The following is a 17,624-nucleotide window of genomic DNA, read 5'->3' on the forward strand; positions in this document are numbered from 1 at the left end:
TTGTTTGTGCCTCTATGGATATCTATATAGCGCCTCATTTACTATTCTCAAAGGGTTCTATGTATTAAATATTTCGTATTTACTTAGCAAAGTTTTTTAGAATTTGAAAGTCACAATTAACCAATTAGCGAAAAATTACTATTTTGCGAAGAGAGTTAAAGTAATTAACCAAAGTATTCTCTTCGCCTCTCCAAGGCGAATCTATTAAAGGTGGTGTTGGTAAATCAGCTTATTTGTTTTTTTTTTTCTTTCGCGGTGTCCATGTGGCTGACAGCTCAGAATGAAACAAGGCGAATTCATTATTTGTTTTCTAGTTTCCCAATACTTTGCTTTGACAATCAAATGTACAGAACATTGTTGTTGGTCTAGTGCCACCACCTTTAATGAATGCGCCTTGGAGTATCCGTAAACTTCCTTTGTTTACTTGACGCTGTACCACACTTTCCTTAAGGGGTTATATACAGTTAGAATTTTCAAAAAATCTACTTTTTTTTATTTTATTTCCTTAATGTAAATAAATTTAAGATACACACAGAAAATTTAGTTCCGTTCCCATGAATATTTTCGAAGTTACACGCAAATTTGAAAAGCCATTTTAGAGTGCTTGAAAGTGCTTTTCAAACTTTCTCAAAATGGTGTTTTCAAAGTCGGTGACCAACATTACTCGAAAACGGCTAAACCGATTAGTCTCAAATTTTAACACGAGCTTCTAAATATATTTTTTAGTAATTAATCGAAGATTTTTGCTCACTGAAAAATATTTTTTAATTTCAGAGGATCCAGTTCAGTGATATAGTGGTCTGTTTTGAGAGGAGCTCCCGGAGATCAGCTGTAACTCCTTGCCAAATAAATAGTTTTACTAATACTAAGGCTTAAAATACAGTTAAAAGATAACATAATATGTTGAAAATTTTTATATCAATCAATTTAAAAGTTTTTTTCAGAAAAAATTCTGGAAATTTTCGTTTTTTTCGGCCTTCTAACTGTATATAACGCCTTAAATTTTCTTCTAATTACAATGGCAGAGAAGGGCATGGATCTTTTGACGCGTTCTCTTTAGCTATTATATATATCAGCGTTCTTATTTTGTCGGAATTCAAAGAAGCAATATTGGGTTATGTGCGGATTAGGAGTTTAACCTTTTTATGCACATCAAGATGGAAATGTGTTCGTTATAGCAGGTCCGCTTTAAATGCATTTCACAGGCTGATGCGGTAAATCGCCGTTTGAACTATTTCCAAAAAATCAGCCATTAAGCTCGGCCCCCATATATATTTTTTAACGGATATCTGATAAGTGTTTAGTTTCACATATTGTCTTATAAATTAGGCGAGAACAACTGCGGTTGGCTTAACTTATATATAATTTGATTACTCATGTTCAAATGAAAAGTAAGAGAAAATTAGATCCTTAAGCAAATATTTTTAAGTTTTCATTAATATATACTATTTTTTTTTAATTGGTTCTGTTCTAATTTATCTTTTTTCAATCTTTTATCATTGCAGAATTTTTAAATATATAAACCGATTTTACCATCCTGGAAACTTTAAAACTCATTAAGAACCTGAACAAGCGCTAAAAATTTGTTTGAATTTGGAGAACGTGAAATCTCTGACAAATTTTAATTCTACCTATCCAGGATAGATGCTGACAGTCCAAACATAATATATATGTGTGAAAAAAATGCGCCCATTCATCCAACTTCTTTTCCTGCTACTGGCCCGATCAAGTCGCTGCAGCACATTTATTGTATCCACCTGTAAATGGTTTCGTCGGGGCACTGATCCAGGCTAGACTTAGCAAGACTACTACGACAAACACACCAACTTGAATCTTGGAAAGTATCTCTAGCGCTTTGAGAAGCTATAGAAGGTAATTCAAAAATCGCGATAGCGCGGTTTCCTAAAGAAGCGACCAAAATCGTGAACATGTCTCATCATTTATTGTGGAGTTTCTCTCCGTCGGCAATTGGTTGATTTAATTTAATAATTACTAAACGTTCCCAAATTATAAGTCACTTTTTGGTCTAAAAACACTTTTGGTAGAGAAAATGTGAAGAACAAAAAAAATTGAGTTTTTTCAAATATATGTATGTATGTATGTATATATAGGGTGGCGCAAAATTAATCGGGTGGCGCAATATTAACCATTCAACTTTTTACTAAAAAAAAATTATTTTGAATGACGGAAATTTTTATTTTACCCTCACGTGCTCCATTGCTTGTCTGTTTGTATGCTTCAGCTGTCTAGCCAAGGCGAATTTATTACAGGTGACAGCAAACACATATAAGTAAAACCAAGCATCATGTCAAAATCAGCAAGCAAATGTAAACATACCAATACATACAAACAAAGCATATAATTTTGACGTAAGCCATACCTACGGCGAAAAATTCAGCTGGGTGAATGCCTTCACCTTATTAAATCCACCTTGTGTCTAGCTCACAAGTGTCAAATATGTTTGCCGTAGGGCGATATTTCCAAATATTATAAATCTTTCCATAATTGATTAATTTTGCGCCACCTGTTACATATGTATAACCTATTTGGTTTGTCCACATTTGGTTTATATTAAAATATTGGAAAAAAGGTTGTAATGGAGGGATAAAGGGATGTATCAGCATCTTAAAACCGCACCCTTCGGAGACTTATAGTTTTTAAGTAAGTTATTATTAAAATTGTGTAATTTCGCCAAAAGTTGTTTGTAAATCAGCAATATTTTTGACGTGATAACGTCTTATAATTCGATTTAGCCGGCTGCACGCACGAAAAAATGTGTCGTTACCTTACTCATTAGTGTTACCTTGCTCATTTGTCGTTACCTTGCCGTTACCTTGAATGAACTGCAAGCGAAAGCGCGGAACGAACAAAGCAAACGAACGGCAACGTTCGACATCTTGCTCGCTCCTACTTAAGTGAGCGTACATATGTATGTATATGCGCATATGTACATATATAAATTCACGTATTTGTATTTGCATATGCCTTCTTATTGATTATTATTAATTTGATTTACTTGAAGAATTTAAAATAAAACCAAGTTTGTTAATAATACCTGTTGTTTTAATGTTATTATTATTAATTTTTTTATTATATATGAAGGAAAAAATGTATGGTAATATTTACCATATACCTTATAAGATATGTTGTATACTAATATATGTATATAAAAATGCATATACATATACAATTTCGCGCAATTTTCAAAAAGAACAAATCTATATGTAAAGATACATACAAGTCATATGGACATATCAAATATACGAATCTATTCCGTACGCAAGCAAATGTAAGCTAATGTGCTTGAACTGCAAGCGAGAGCGCGGAACGAACGACAAAGAGCACAATCGGTCCCCGCGTTCGGCAACGTTCGACATCTGGCTCTGTCCTACTTGAGTGAGCATATATATGTATGTATATGCGCATTTGTATATAAATTCACATACTTATATTTGCATATGCCTTCTTCCTGTGTGCATGGTAATGAACAATTTCTCTGTTGAGAATAGGACGATGTTAGAAAAAGTAGGAAATGAAAGGGAGTGTTTCGAGTGTAAAGTGTTTTGAAAAAGGCAAATCGATGATGGTGCCTCTTAGTGTTGTTGACTTATTAACGTCTGATGCACAATCGAAATTGAACATATCTTTCATGAATTTGATAAATGTTTCGTCATTTTGCACGTTTGTGTAAATGTAACTTGACCTATTCCATTGCAATTCCATTTACCTCCTCCTTTATATCCATACAAAATATCTATCAAACAAATAAAATTAAAATTTTGTTTTGAAAATTGCAACCATTCCATCAATATTTTCTTATGACGTTGTCACGTTAAACTATCGTCAGTAAACCGACTTTACAGACAACCTCTTTTTACTTTAGTTTAGAATTGAGAAATATTTTCGAAAATATAAACATATAAAATTGAATTTTACCATACAGGAGCGTTGCCTAGAAGGGTTTTTTGTAAATTTGTAGAATTTTTGCATTCAACTTTCTTCTGCGTGCGCGACTTCGGCCGCGCTTCAAAAAAATAACCATCATCAGTCCAACTACGCTTATGCCATCCACAGTGTTTTTACGTTGAACTCCTTTCTGCGCTAAAACCAATAAACTAAAAATTAAAACGTCAAATGCGTGTGGGTAGTAAGGATGCACAATAATTCATCTCCATCATCAACACTGAACTGAAATACTTCGTTTTTGCTCATATTTGTATGCATCCGGCAACACTATACTGTTGTCAGTTCCCATTAATTGTTATTCTCGTTTAAAATTGGAAAGTGGTGATATTGGTAAATGCATTTGCATTTAATTGTCATTGAAATACTTCGCGTATAAGTAAAAAAATAAGTAAAAAAAACGCGCGTATGAGTGTATATTTTGTGAATTTAAGTGAAGTTTAGAAAAATATATATTGCAATGTGCCAAAGTATAGTGAAGTTTCCGCGGGCACTTTGAAGAGAAATGATGACGAAACTGTTATTCCCGGAACGATTGGGAGTTATAAAGGTTGTTCCTGAACTTATACTCGTGCTTTGTCTAAAAGTACCCATGTTACATTATACCATCCCCGAACGAAATATTGTTTCATAAAACCAAAAAATTACAAAAAATACGAGTTACATGGTCAATTCGATTAGTCCAATTTTTGACCACTTTTTTCAATAAATCTGACCGTATGGCGTGAATGGGGGTTTGAATATTGCAATAAATGGATTGTTAAGCGCCATATACCAGGCAAGTTGCGTGTTCCTAATTAAGAAAAAAATAAGGAACGATGATGCCGCCAGTGCTCTATGAGCTTCGCGAGCAGATTTATGTTTTACTTAAATTTCCACGTTCTGGAAGCGTTGTTCTGGCGTTAAACGATTCATGATGACTTGCCTTTATGAATAGAAATGCCAGCACAGTTTGCCAGTCTCGGCCATCAAACCATAGTTATAGATGTCGATACTTCTCATGCAGCTAAAAACAGCCAATATAATGCGTTAATTTTTTTGTGAATATAAAATCCTTGATTAAAAGGCTGCTTTAAGGCAGAATTAGAGAAATTAATGTATGCTTTTTCCGAATCCTACAAAAAACAAAAAAAAAAAACAAATGCAATTTTAAAACCAAGTTTATTAATAAATTTGTGTACAGAAACTTTGTTTAAATTTTGGTTTTAAATTCAAACTTAGACTATTGTCAACAAGTTTATGTTAAAATTATTTGCGTCGCCCCACCCTCATAGTCAGAAAACCCGAAATCACTGGGCAATTAACTAATCTGTACCCGAAAACGCCCTAAACATATTTAGATATGTTTTCATTTGAAATTCATGAAATGAGAAAAGTTATTATCTAGTTTACGGCCCGGCTATCATAATATGGCTTCTTTAATCTCAGGTAAATAAATTTGAATATCTCAATTATTTGTATAAAATACATCTAACAGGCCATATTTCCTACTCAGTCCAAGATTTTTTTTTATTATTTAATAGACGGGATGAAAATCCCCAAAACTCAAGCGTATTCAACCTCTGTGAGATCACTGGTGTGTGGCGGAATGCTAAAATTCAATGTTAGATTCTTTAAGGGGTTAGGGGTAGTCAGAATTTTCAAAAGAATGGATTTTTTTTTTACATTTTCTTAAAGTATAATATCTTAAAAATTTGTGTGAAAATTTGAAGTGAATCCGACAAATACTTTTCGAGTTATTCAACAATTAACAAAGTACGCTCGGGCGCTCCGGAGCGTTCGCAAAACTTTAAATGCGTTTTTCTCAAAACTATGTTTTTTGAACTGGTGATCACTGTAATTTAAAAACCGCTTGATAGATTTCAATAAAATTGATACTGCTTTTGAAAAACATAAAAAACTCGTTCCTTATCGAAGGATTTTTTTCCTAAATGTCAATTTTTTTAAACATTTAATTGTCGATTTTTTTATTGAAAATCTGAAAAATATTTTCTGAGGCCGCCATATTATTAATTTTGAAAAAGAGCTTCGATGAGGCACAAGATTATCTATTAATACAACTAATTTCTCTTGTTCAATTGATTTTAGATGAATCTCCAAGGGCTTGTGATGATCACGGACTCCACACAAACAGCGATAACTTTTACAATTATTTTTTTTTTTTTTGAAAATTTGCTGAAGTGAAGTCGAAACATAATGTATTAATGCTATGTTTTTATTTTATCGTATTTATTATTTTTCGAAAAAAATTATTGAAAATCATCATTTTTTCGGGCCTCTGACTACCCCTAACCCCTTAATAAACGAAAGATAATTTACTGCGTACTTTTCATTTGCACACTTGCAGACAACACTCACAGAATTTTTACTATAAAAAAACTTAAATTGTCAAACAGCTGATGGTTGTTTTGCCAATTACCGATCAAATTGTCAAGCTTGCCATCGCGGCGCTTTGTTACAAGTATTTGGTGCTTAGGCGCTTTCAATGGATTTACAAAAACAAAGTATACGTAAAACAGTCAAGTGACGAAACAGGGAGCTCGGTGTGAAGCCTTCTAATATTTAGCAAAATATCTTGCTGAAAATGTGAATAAAGTGTAATACGGCAATTTTATGCGTTACTGGATGGAAAATGAGTGTCACAAACTACTACTTTCGCGGTATTGTTTTTTGTTAGTAACTTTAAACTTTTAACTTGAGCACTACTTCTTGACATCTTTAGCAACAATTTATTTCGCTAACAAAAATGTAGGCAAAAATTGAATGATGAAAATAAAACTTGGCAAATAGTGTCTGGTATTTCCACCTTATTGGAATAAAATGTGAATTCAATATTGCTTATAAAGTATCTCCAATATTAGATTTTTGAGTTATATAAATACAAATTTTGAGGTGAAATATGTATATACAGTCACTCTCACCTTATTTGATACAAATACGAATTTTTTGTAAAGTGTTCATAATATTTTGCGAAAATGCAAAAACAAAGTATGCAGATATTTCATTAATTTTGTTTCATTTCATTTTTAAACATAAAATACAACAAAGTGACCACTCGTTTTATTGTAATGTAAAAAAACACAGAAAATTCACGCCGCAGCTTAAGGGCTGATATACAGTTAGAATTTTCAAAAAAATGGATTTATGTTTATTTTTTTTTAATGTACATATATTTAAGATTATACATAGAAGATATAATATCATTCCGGGGAAAAATTTCCAAGTTACACGCAAATTTGAAAAGACGTTTCAGAGTGCTTATAAAGTGCTCTTCAAACTTTAAACTTGTTTTTCTCAAAATTGTGTTTTCAAAGTCGGTGACCAACATTACTCGAAAACGGCCAAACCGATTAGTCTCAAGTAGTAACACGAGCTTTTGAAATATATTTGTAGTAATTAATCGAAGATTTTTTCTCACCGACAAATATTTTTTTTTATAAACAATTTAAGGCCGAAATGTTAGTCAAAAATCGATTTTTTTTTTTAGAAACCGCCATATTGTCAAACAAATTTATTTTGCTTATTCCTTCGATTAATTACTAGATTTAATATTATTTTAACGAAATCTGTTTGGTTTTTTAATTTCAGAGGATCCAGTTCAGAGACATAGTGGTCGCCGAAAAATCTCGTTTTTGAGAGGACCTCCGGAGATCAGCTGTAGCTCCTTTCCAAATAAATATTTTTACTAATACTAGTCTTAAAATACAGTTAAAATATAACATAATATGTGTAAAAATTTTTAGATCAATAAATTTAAAAGTTTTCTCAGAAAAAATTCTGGAAAATTCGCTTTTTTCGGCCTTCTAACGGCATATAACCCATTAAATGATACCGTTAAAAATTAAAATAAATTTTTTAAATTTTAAGTTATTTAGTTCTCTGTCGGATATAGTTTATTAGCAATTACAGCTTGAAGTATACCTGGCATATTTTTTCGCGTATTCTGGACTAATTTGATCCCACTCATCAAGTATCGTCTTTTAAGATCAGATTAGTGATAGATGTCATACTTTCTTATACCGACCACACATTTTCGATGACGTGCAAATCCTGTGACCGCAGGAGTGTCAACAATGTGGGGACATTTATATACATACATATATTGGCCCGGTATTGTATTATTTGTGACTTGCGCTTAGGGTCGTTGTCCTGATAAAAGCGAAAATTATCTTCAATTTGTAATTTTCTAGCGCTTTGAACCAAATTTTCTTGCACAAGTTTTAAACAAACAAACATATTTTTTCATTGTTTCTTCCATTGAGGTTAACTTCCCAACTCCATTTGATGGCATGCATGCCTAAAACATAACGTTGCCAGCGTCGTTTTTTATAGTAGCTCGCAAATTTTGGAGTTTGAGCTCCATATTAGCCTCGTGCTATATAAAGTATCTGCAATCTGGTCCAAATAAGTTTATTTTTACCTCGTCTGTAAAAAGTATGATCCTCCAAAATGCTGGGGTCTTTTTTAGATAGTCACGCGCAAACCGCAATCTCTTATTTCTATTTTTTCACTTACGAAAAGTTTATAACCGGCTATTCTACCATATACATACATTTGCTTCCTTCAGCATTTTACGAACAGCTTATGGATGGCAAGTCTTGCCTAAATCCCTTTTGACCATTTCAATTAATTTCGGAATTTTGTTCAGTTGGCGCGCTAACCGCTGATACTCTTTCTTTGTTTTAAATTTTAAATTAATTTTTATTTGAAGCCTGTCGTCCCATATTTACCACACGATTTTCATCCATAAAGCATTCAGTGATGTGCTGAAATGTTGACGAACTGTAATTTAAATTTTTGCTTTTTTATGATGCCATATTCCTTTTTTGGAATGCTCCAAGACTAACTCAAGCTTTGCTATCGAAAGACGCGGTACCATAATTAAAAAAATAAGTGAACATAAAATTTAATATTGTTTTACAGTGCCGCTCAACTGAATAGGTTTGACTTCTTTTTTAGACTTAGAACATAATATCTTCATAACGAGCACTCGGATTTAAACCAAATAAATTTTGTTAAGTAAAACGATCAATTATTTATAATGTACCAAAGTTTTTTTTTTTTGGTTTGGTTTTTATATATTTTTGGTTATATTTTCAAAAACATAGCTGAAAATCTACATTATTTTTGGCTCAAGTGAATAGGTTTGACCAACAAAACTATAAAAAAAATTATATACAGCAATATTTCATGGCACTTGGTAACTGAAATTATAAAAGACACTATTTCTGCATTATTTAATATTTGGTATGACCACCCTTATTCTTAATTATTTCAAACATTCGAGTTGATAAGGAATCGTAATATTTTTCAATTTCACTCAGTGAAATAGTTGACCAGGCTTTTCTAATCGCTTCAACCAGGGTCGCCGAGTCTTGAAATTGTCTTCCTTCTTCATACACTCTCCCGGATAAAAGTCCCCAAATGTTCTCTTTAATATTTATGTCTGGGGAGTATGGCGGCCACTCGAGCAAGTTGACATTCTGGTCCTTAATCCACTGTTTTGTAACCCGGGCTGTATGGATGGGGGCGTTGTCTTGTTGGTACGCCCATTGAATAGGTCCAAAAAGTTTGGAAAACTGGGAAAAGCCTTTTGGAGCAAAGTCTTGTAGACATTTGCATTCATCTTTGATGAAACAAACTGCAGCTCGCAAGTTCCATAACGCGATATGGCTCCCCAAACCATTACGCCTCCTGTACAGTAGTGATGACGACTCAAAAAGCATTCCTCTTTTCGCATATCGTGAAAATAATAGTTGTAGCCATCCGGTCCGTCGAGATTGAACTTTTTTTCGTCGGAGAAGACCGAAGCCTTCCACCCCTTGTTCCATGTCATGTGATCCCGCGCAAATCGAGGTCGCGCTTCCTTCCGTGCATCATTGAGAGTAGGTTTTTCTATATTTTTAATCTCTTTAAGTGTTTAGCACTCCGAATAACTCGTTTTACCGTTGCCAAACTAGCATTTACACCGCATTCATCCCTGATTTTACTGGCAGAGAGGTGGGAATTCGAAGTAGTTCGAAGGATTAGTCGCCTCTCTGATGCCGTTGTAGCATACTTTTTTCCTCCTTTCATTTTTTTCCGTAATCGGCTTCATTACGAAGAAAACTGCTTACCACGTTTTGGCTTCGACCAATCTTTTTTGCTATTTCATTATGTTTTAGGCCAGATTCAATATAGCCTTTAATTTGACCTTTTTCAAAATCGGTGAAAGATTTTCCCCGACCCATATTAAAAAAAATGGTAGCAATTACTTTAAATTTAAGTAGACCAAAGAAATTATATGTTTTCAATCACGCAGTCAATCAAAAAATGAAGTCAAAGTTGTCAAACCTAATCAAATGAGCCAAAAATAGACCACACATTTTGCGAATTTCACGACGAAAGCAAAATTCTGATTTACCGTTGCATAGAACTCGTTACATTTTTTTGACATATTATGAGTAAACAAATGAATGTTCAGAACAAAAAAGAAAGAAGGAAAAAATGCAAAAAAAAAGAAAGAAGCAACAAAGAGAGAAGAAAAAATAGACGAAATAATTTTCAAACCTATTCAGTTGAGTGGCACTGTACCTATGTCAAACTTACGCTACAAACTCTCGCATACTAAAAATACAATTTCGTTTGTTGAACCTTGCGCCGGGAATAGCGGTACTTTTAAATGTATTATTTAAGCTGCGTTGTGAATTCCCTGTGAGTTTATTTTTTGTGTCGCATTACCATGAAATGAGTGGACACTTTTTTGTATTTCATGTTGATAAATGAAATAAATAAGATGCCTGCATACTCTGTTTTTCTATTTTCCCAAAATATTGTGAAATAGAGAACACTTTACAAAAAAAAAATCGTTACTGTATCAAATGAGGTGTGAGTGACTGTATGTACATAAAGAGAAATAAATAAGATGCCTGCATACTCTGTTTTTCTATTTTCCCAAAATATTGTGAAATAGAAAACACTTTACAAAAAAAAAAATCGTTACTGTATCAAATGAGGTGTGAGTGACTGTATGTGCATATAAGAAAATGGTAAATTCTGCTGTCATCAAACGTCCATGTTTGGTTTATTAACATTCTCGAATTTCATTTGCTTGACGCTTTAGAACGGAATTGTTGACACACCAAACAAAACCAAAAAAAAACAAAAAACAAAAAAGGCTTCATAAGATAAACATTGGGCGCAATTACTCTTGCTATCCATTCATAACAAATTTTGATTTCTAATACTATGTTTTTTACATAACTACCATTACTGTAATAAAAGTCAAACATAATCAAGATTTGTTTAACGACACAATTCTGTTTTTGCTAAATTTTATTAATTGAACAACTTTGCTGCTTTTATTTTAGCTGATATCATTTCGTTTTCTAAAACGCACATTTTACCGTTATTAATGTTACGTTACATTTTTAACTACTAATTTTAGCACTGAAGGCGTTATGAGTTTCCAATAATATGAACTTCAACTTTATGAAAATGACATTTTATAAAGTATTTTAACCTACATTAATACATTACTTTTATGAATTAGGCTTTTGGAGCCAATTTCTTGGTCTTGTAACAATTATGTCACGATTTTCGATTTTATTTTTCAACTGTTACTATTTTACATGAAATCACAGTCCGTATGTGAGAAAGAACTTTTATCTATGTATATATTCTATATATGTATGTATATGTTTTAATATTTGTAATAATTTACTTTTTTATTTTTTATTAAATTTTTTGTATTATTTTGATGTTAACAATACGAATAGAAAACAAATTATTTGCTCTTGATGTGTACGCGTTGACGTGTGTGAGTATGTTTGTTTCTATTGTAATACTATTTGGGTTTAAATAATTCATTAACTAGTTACTCTATTTGTGTTAAAATTTTAGCAAAATTTCGTTATTCGTTTGAAATTTTATTTTTTTTGTTTTTTTGTTGTACTACTATGTACAATATTTGTTGCTGTCCAATTATTATTAGTATTTTTTTTTTTTTTAATTCTGTCAGAATTTTTTTATTGCTTATTTCTTTGAATTTTAATGTTTGTGTAGTTAGCTTTTTTTTTTAATATTGTTGATGAAATAACTGTGGGTACGGCAAGTGGCTGTGGCCGCAACAAAACTAGGCGTGACTTTTCGCACTATAATTTTCGAAATTGTAATAAGTGTAATAACGCAACCAAAATTTCCTTTCTAACGATTTATTTATTTAGTTATTTTTGCAATTTTGCACGAGCGATAGCAATGCAATTTTTTTAAAAACGCCATCTTCAAGAATTGCTAAGAAAATAGAATTAGTTTGCTTAGAAAAATTAACATTTTTTCTGTCTAAGTAGCATCTTGCTAAAAAAAAGCGGATGTAGCCTATTTTTAAGCGAATAATTCAGCTTTAAATTTTTGCCGAAAGAAAACATGCTTTATGATCAAGTCCGTTTGTTTATGATCAAGTTTGGTAATTTTTAATTTGTTGTTGTTATTTATGCACTTAGACTATTTCTTTTTGGCTTTCTTCGCGAGTACTTACATTTTTTGTATATGGATGAATGTTAGGAATAATTCAGTATATGTAATTATGGCATTCAATATGTCTTAAAAACACAGAGCATTGGTAAATACATGAATGTATATATGTATGCATCTATTTATGTAGTTTATTAGTTTGTGAAAAAAATTACGAAAACAGTAGCTGCTGTTTACAATAGCATAGGTTTTTTATATTGTCTTCAAAGCAGTTGTAAGTGTGTGCATATATGTAGGTATGTATAATTAAATTAGTAGTGGTCGTTTTTGGAAAAGTTAATGTTAATTTTTTTTAAATAATATTTGAAACAATATTTAGGTAAAATAAAATAAAAACTCAATGCATGCAAAACTAAATAAATTTGTCTTCGAATTTCATAATTGATTACATAAAATACTAAATACAAAATACTAAAACACATACAAAAATAGAAAACCCAAGCTCTAAACTAATCTAATCTAAAAATCAAGAACTTCTAATCTCTGCTCTGCACTAAGGCACAACTCACGATTAAAACAAAGCGGAGTTCACAAATCTCAATGTGGTTAGAGCGCTGAAACAAGAGTCCTTGGTGAAAATACATTACTTATCAATACCTGAATGTTATAGTCGGAAGGGTAGCGACCGCCCATCGCATACGCAAATATTGTGTCGCCTCGTGAGACTTGTGTGACACTGGCACATGTATGTTCTCGTTTAGTAAGAGATTACTTCATATGCCTACTTAAACCAACTCATCTAATATCCAGCTGTGCCTCTCTGTGTCTCTGTAGAAGCAGAAAGCTTTCTGGAGCAACCTTTGGATGCCCTTGCGTATTTGAGTTCTTTTTTTACTATCTTCTTTTTAACCATCCTCTCTCCTTTCTTCCTCCGATTTCCCTGTTTTTGGAGTAGCGGTACAAATATTAATTGTCATCACTTTTTATGTTTGTTTCTTCCGACTTTTTGCTAAGAGCTGAGAATAGTTTGCGTGATAGAGCCGGACTAACGGTGCATTTATACAATACGTTCATGCGTTGTCTTTCAATTTGCTTCGACATACGACTAGTCAAAAATCGCTTTTGATAGGAAATTTCATATTTGGACGCCATAGTCAAGACAACACCTAAATATTGTCGCTCTGCTGCAAGTGTTGCTTGTCGATGGTGTGCTGAGCTGTTAAAATTTAACGAAAAAGTGTTTGCACTTTCGTCAGTTTTTAGAAATTTGAGCTTATTGATAAAAAGTATGAATGCGTTGGAAATTGAAAGGCGAATTGCTTGAAAACTTGCACATGTGAAACTCAAGTAAAGGCCAGTTTTTGCTTTTTATCAAGTAGAAGTCATTATGTCGCCGCGGGTACATGTAAAGACAGTCCTCAGCATTTAAATTTGAAAATGACCAAATTTTTGTGATTTTGTCCAAACCATTTCAATGATTTTTATTTTAAGTCCTTCGACTACGTCGATCCATGTACACAAATTAGTTAGTTTAATTAGTTTATTTTGCCTTAATACAGATTATGACGATACGTTCACACACATTTCATTACTTACTAAATATTAAAATATAATGTCGCCATTCCCCTTAACTAATTGACCAAATCTATTTATTCATTTCATCCAATTAAAGAACTTCGTAGATTACTTGTGTAGTAAACGGTATATAAATCTAACTAAAATCCATTGTTTTGCCAGTGTAATCGTAGTATAAGAGTTATTCATTCACAACATGTGTGTGCGTCCCAAATCTCGGTCGAGCCAACTGGAAACAGCGAATATATCAATGATCGACAACGGAAATACATACACATATATTGATAATTTTTAAATCTGTATGAAACCATCAAATACAACTCACAATGTTTTATTAAGGGGTTAGGGATAGTCTGAATTAGAAAAAATTGTTTTTTTTTTGCATAATCTTAAAGTATAATATCTTAAAAATACTGTGTAAAAATTTGAAGTGAAATACTTTTCTAGTTATTCAACAATTAATAAAGGGCACTCGGGCGCTCCGGAGCGTACGCAAAACTTTAAATGCGTTTGATTTTAGAAGAATCGTCAAGGACTTGTGATGATTACCGCAAGGGACTTCTGAAGAAACGGGCTCCACACAAACAACGATAACTTTTACAATCAATATTTTTTTTTTTAATTTTGCTAAAGTCAAGTCGAAACATGATATATTAATACTATGTTTTTATTTTTGTAAAATAAAGCAATTGACTAGCAAAAAAAAATTATTGAAAATCATAATTTTTTTGGGCTCTAACTATCCCTAACCCCTTAAATTTGAATCGGCCGAATATTTAAAAAAAGTCGATAGACTTTGTTGCTATTTGCCTTTCTTTCGTTATATAATTATTATATTTAATGTAAATAAATAAAAAATAAAATAAAAAATAAATAAATCGAAAGCTAATAAAAAATTATGCATAAATTTTCCCATAAAATAATGTAAACATCCCCTCAATATACAAAAATTTCAATAATAACAAAAATTGCAGATGTAGTAGATGCATAGTTTAACTATTTTAGAAATTTCATAATGAATGTTGTTGTTGCCGCTTAAATGTAACACATTTTGCTGAGGTTTTAGCTGTTACCTGTTTGTTCCTGGCATTCCAGGGGCTTTGTATTTCGGCGGTTTATTCAGTTTTAAAATTTGCTAAAAAGCCATTTCGCTGAAAGCCATATCGCCTGGAACGCTTGGTATGGAGTTCTAGCTTTACACAGTTTTTGTTTATCCCCAAAACCAATTAAAAGGGGGATGAGAAAAATAAAGTCGTACATTTTTCATAACTTGAATTACTGAACTGAAGTATACTGAGAACTGAATTGTTTTGGCAACCTTCTTGACAGCTGTGTGATCGAGTAGTCAAAACTCAACCGTGAAAAACTGAAGAGCGTGTCGATTTTAGATTGCTAAACGGTCTAACGTAAATTGAGAGGGGTGCTTTCACCAGCATGGATGCAACAGTTGTTTGTTTATAAGTCTCAAAAAACTTATGAAAAAATATCAATATCAAACGAATTTATTTCACACTAAATCATCGACGGCGAGCTGTCAAACAGCTAATTCCTTACGGTAAGTTAAGTTCAGTTACGTTAATTAAGTTATATCTAACTGGGTCTTTAGTTCAAAACTGTGCTGGCAGAGAGTATTTTTCAATGTCTAGGATGAAAGAGATTTAAATGAATCTTTATATTAAAAAAATAATTAAGTAAAATAATATAAAATCAAAAATGTGAAATGTGAATAAGATGCAAATGTAATGAAGTGATTCGACTAAGAAAATATATTCCAAATCTTGATTCCAAGGTATTTACTATATCTTTAGTTATGCCAGATTTTTAATGAAATATCTGTCCTTCATACTTTTTATATTTTATCTGTTCTTTATTATATTTATTTATTTTTTTCGTTAATGTAGTTTCGTTATTAATTCATTCAAGCCTCAATTTTTATTTAATAAATATGTAAGCTATTTTTATAAATACTTGACTATTTACCAGTTTCGATAATATTAAATTTTCTAATTAAATTTTTAAAAATTCATAAGCACTTAATTGCATAACGATGTAGAGCATCAACAATACATACATATAACTCGATTTGATCAACCTTACTTGAGAGCACATCCAATTGTAATTTCTGTGTTCTTTTAATTTATTTATTCATTTTTTTATATAATCTTTGACCCTCATTCTTAATTTTTCCCCCTCTAAGTTCTCTTCATGCTCTATCTTCCGTTCTTAAAATGCCATACTCGTACGCCGACCACCGCCGCCGCCGCCACCCGATCCTAATCGCGGCCCACCCCGCGGCAGTCCACTATGCGAAACGCTGCGACCCATTCGCGCCTCACTACCACGCCGTTCACGCGCTTTCCGCAGCAGATCGCTCGTGCTCGGCCGGCGGCTATCGCTCGCGCTGGACGTACCGCTGCGCTTGCACGACATAATGTCCGACGTAGAGGAGCGTCGCATGTTGCCTGAATCGACGGCATACGGCGACAGGTAGTACGGCGACGGCGAACTGGCTTGCGAACGCGAACACATATCGTAGCGATTGATGTGCAACAGCTGTGAGCTAGAGCGATTATCCTCTTCGTGTGAGCTATTACGACGCGACGAGTATGGTGATTGTGGATAGTCGAGCAGCAGATTTTCCGCTTCTTCAGCATCGACCGATTCGATCTTGAGATAGGGTGGCATACGATTGTTGACAGCGGTGCCACCTCGGTTACCGGGCGGTGTGTCGGCGAGTAGACCGCTGCCATTGGCATTATCCGTAGTGCCGTCAATGCGTATTCCCCCTCCACCGCTTCTGCTACCGCCACCGCCGCCGCCACCAAGCGAAGATGATTGTGAGTGCGAGTGTTTATTGCCGTTACGCAAGCCCGAGTAAAGCGATTTGATGTGGAAATCGAAGGATTTGAAGTTGAGTAGGGAGCGACGCTTTTGAGTTTTTGGCTCTGAATCGGTCGAGTCGCTGGCGATTATCACCGTACCGTTGTTGTTGGTCGGCGTTGTGGCCGTTGCGGGGGCACTTAAACTAGTTGGGTTGTTGTTGTTTATCGAATCTATTTGTATAATTGCGGTTGCACTATCTAAGTGAGTAGTTGTTTTTGCTTCTGCTGTTGTTGTTGTCATTGTGGTGTTTGCTGACGCTGCTGTCACGGCTAACGTCGCGGCGTCTAAATCGTAAATATTTATGGTGTTATCTACTAAACTATTAACGGTAATATTGAATAACAAACTTTTATTGGTTGTAGGTTTTGATAAAATTGAAGAAAGCTGTTGTTGTTGTGGTGTTTGTTGTTGGTCTGTATAATGCACATGCAGTTGCTGCTGTGGATGCTCTTGCTGATGTAGTAGTAACACTTGCTGTTGTTGTTGTTGTTGATGCTGTTGTTGCAGCTGCAACTGCTGTTGTAGTTGTAAATCATGTTTGCTTATTGTTGTTGTCATTGTTGTACTACTTAAACTAGTTTTACTACTAATCGCTTTCAAAAATTTATTATCGTTATCTAAGGACCCCTTTTGTCACTGAATAACACAGAAACCCTGCTTCGACGCATCCTTCGCATCGGCCTCCTCACAGAATGTCTCCTCCTCATTCTTCGGTGATTCTGCCCCGCAAGGACCGGCGCCACTGAGGCTAG

General features: G+C 33.4%; 1 protein-coding gene across 1 annotated transcript; it reads right to left on the minus strand.

The window, feature by feature from the left end:
- Nucleotides 1–15,556: 15,556 nt before the first annotated feature.
- LOC129237348 (probable serine/threonine-protein kinase dyrk1) lies at nt 15,557–17,438 on the minus strand. The gene has a single exon (XM_054872033.1). The coding sequence runs from the start codon at nt 17,428–17,430 to the stop codon at nt 16,213–16,215; it is 1,218 nt and encodes a 405-aa protein (XP_054728008.1). The 5' UTR covers nt 17,431–17,438; the 3' UTR covers nt 15,557–16,212.
- Between the last annotated feature and the right edge of the window lie 186 nt (nt 17,439–17,624).

Source organism: Anastrepha obliqua, chromosome 2, assembly GCF_027943255.1.
Source record: "Anastrepha obliqua isolate idAnaObli1 chromosome 2, idAnaObli1_1.0, whole genome shotgun sequence".
NCBI classification, from domain to species: domain Eukaryota; kingdom Metazoa; phylum Arthropoda; class Insecta; order Diptera; family Tephritidae; genus Anastrepha; species Anastrepha obliqua.

Bases quoted from the DNA above. Each gene is read 5' to 3' on its own strand.
- LOC129237348 (XM_054872033.1), bottom strand. From the start codon at position 17,430: ATGACAACAACAATAAGCAAACATGATTTACAACTACAACAGCAGTTG.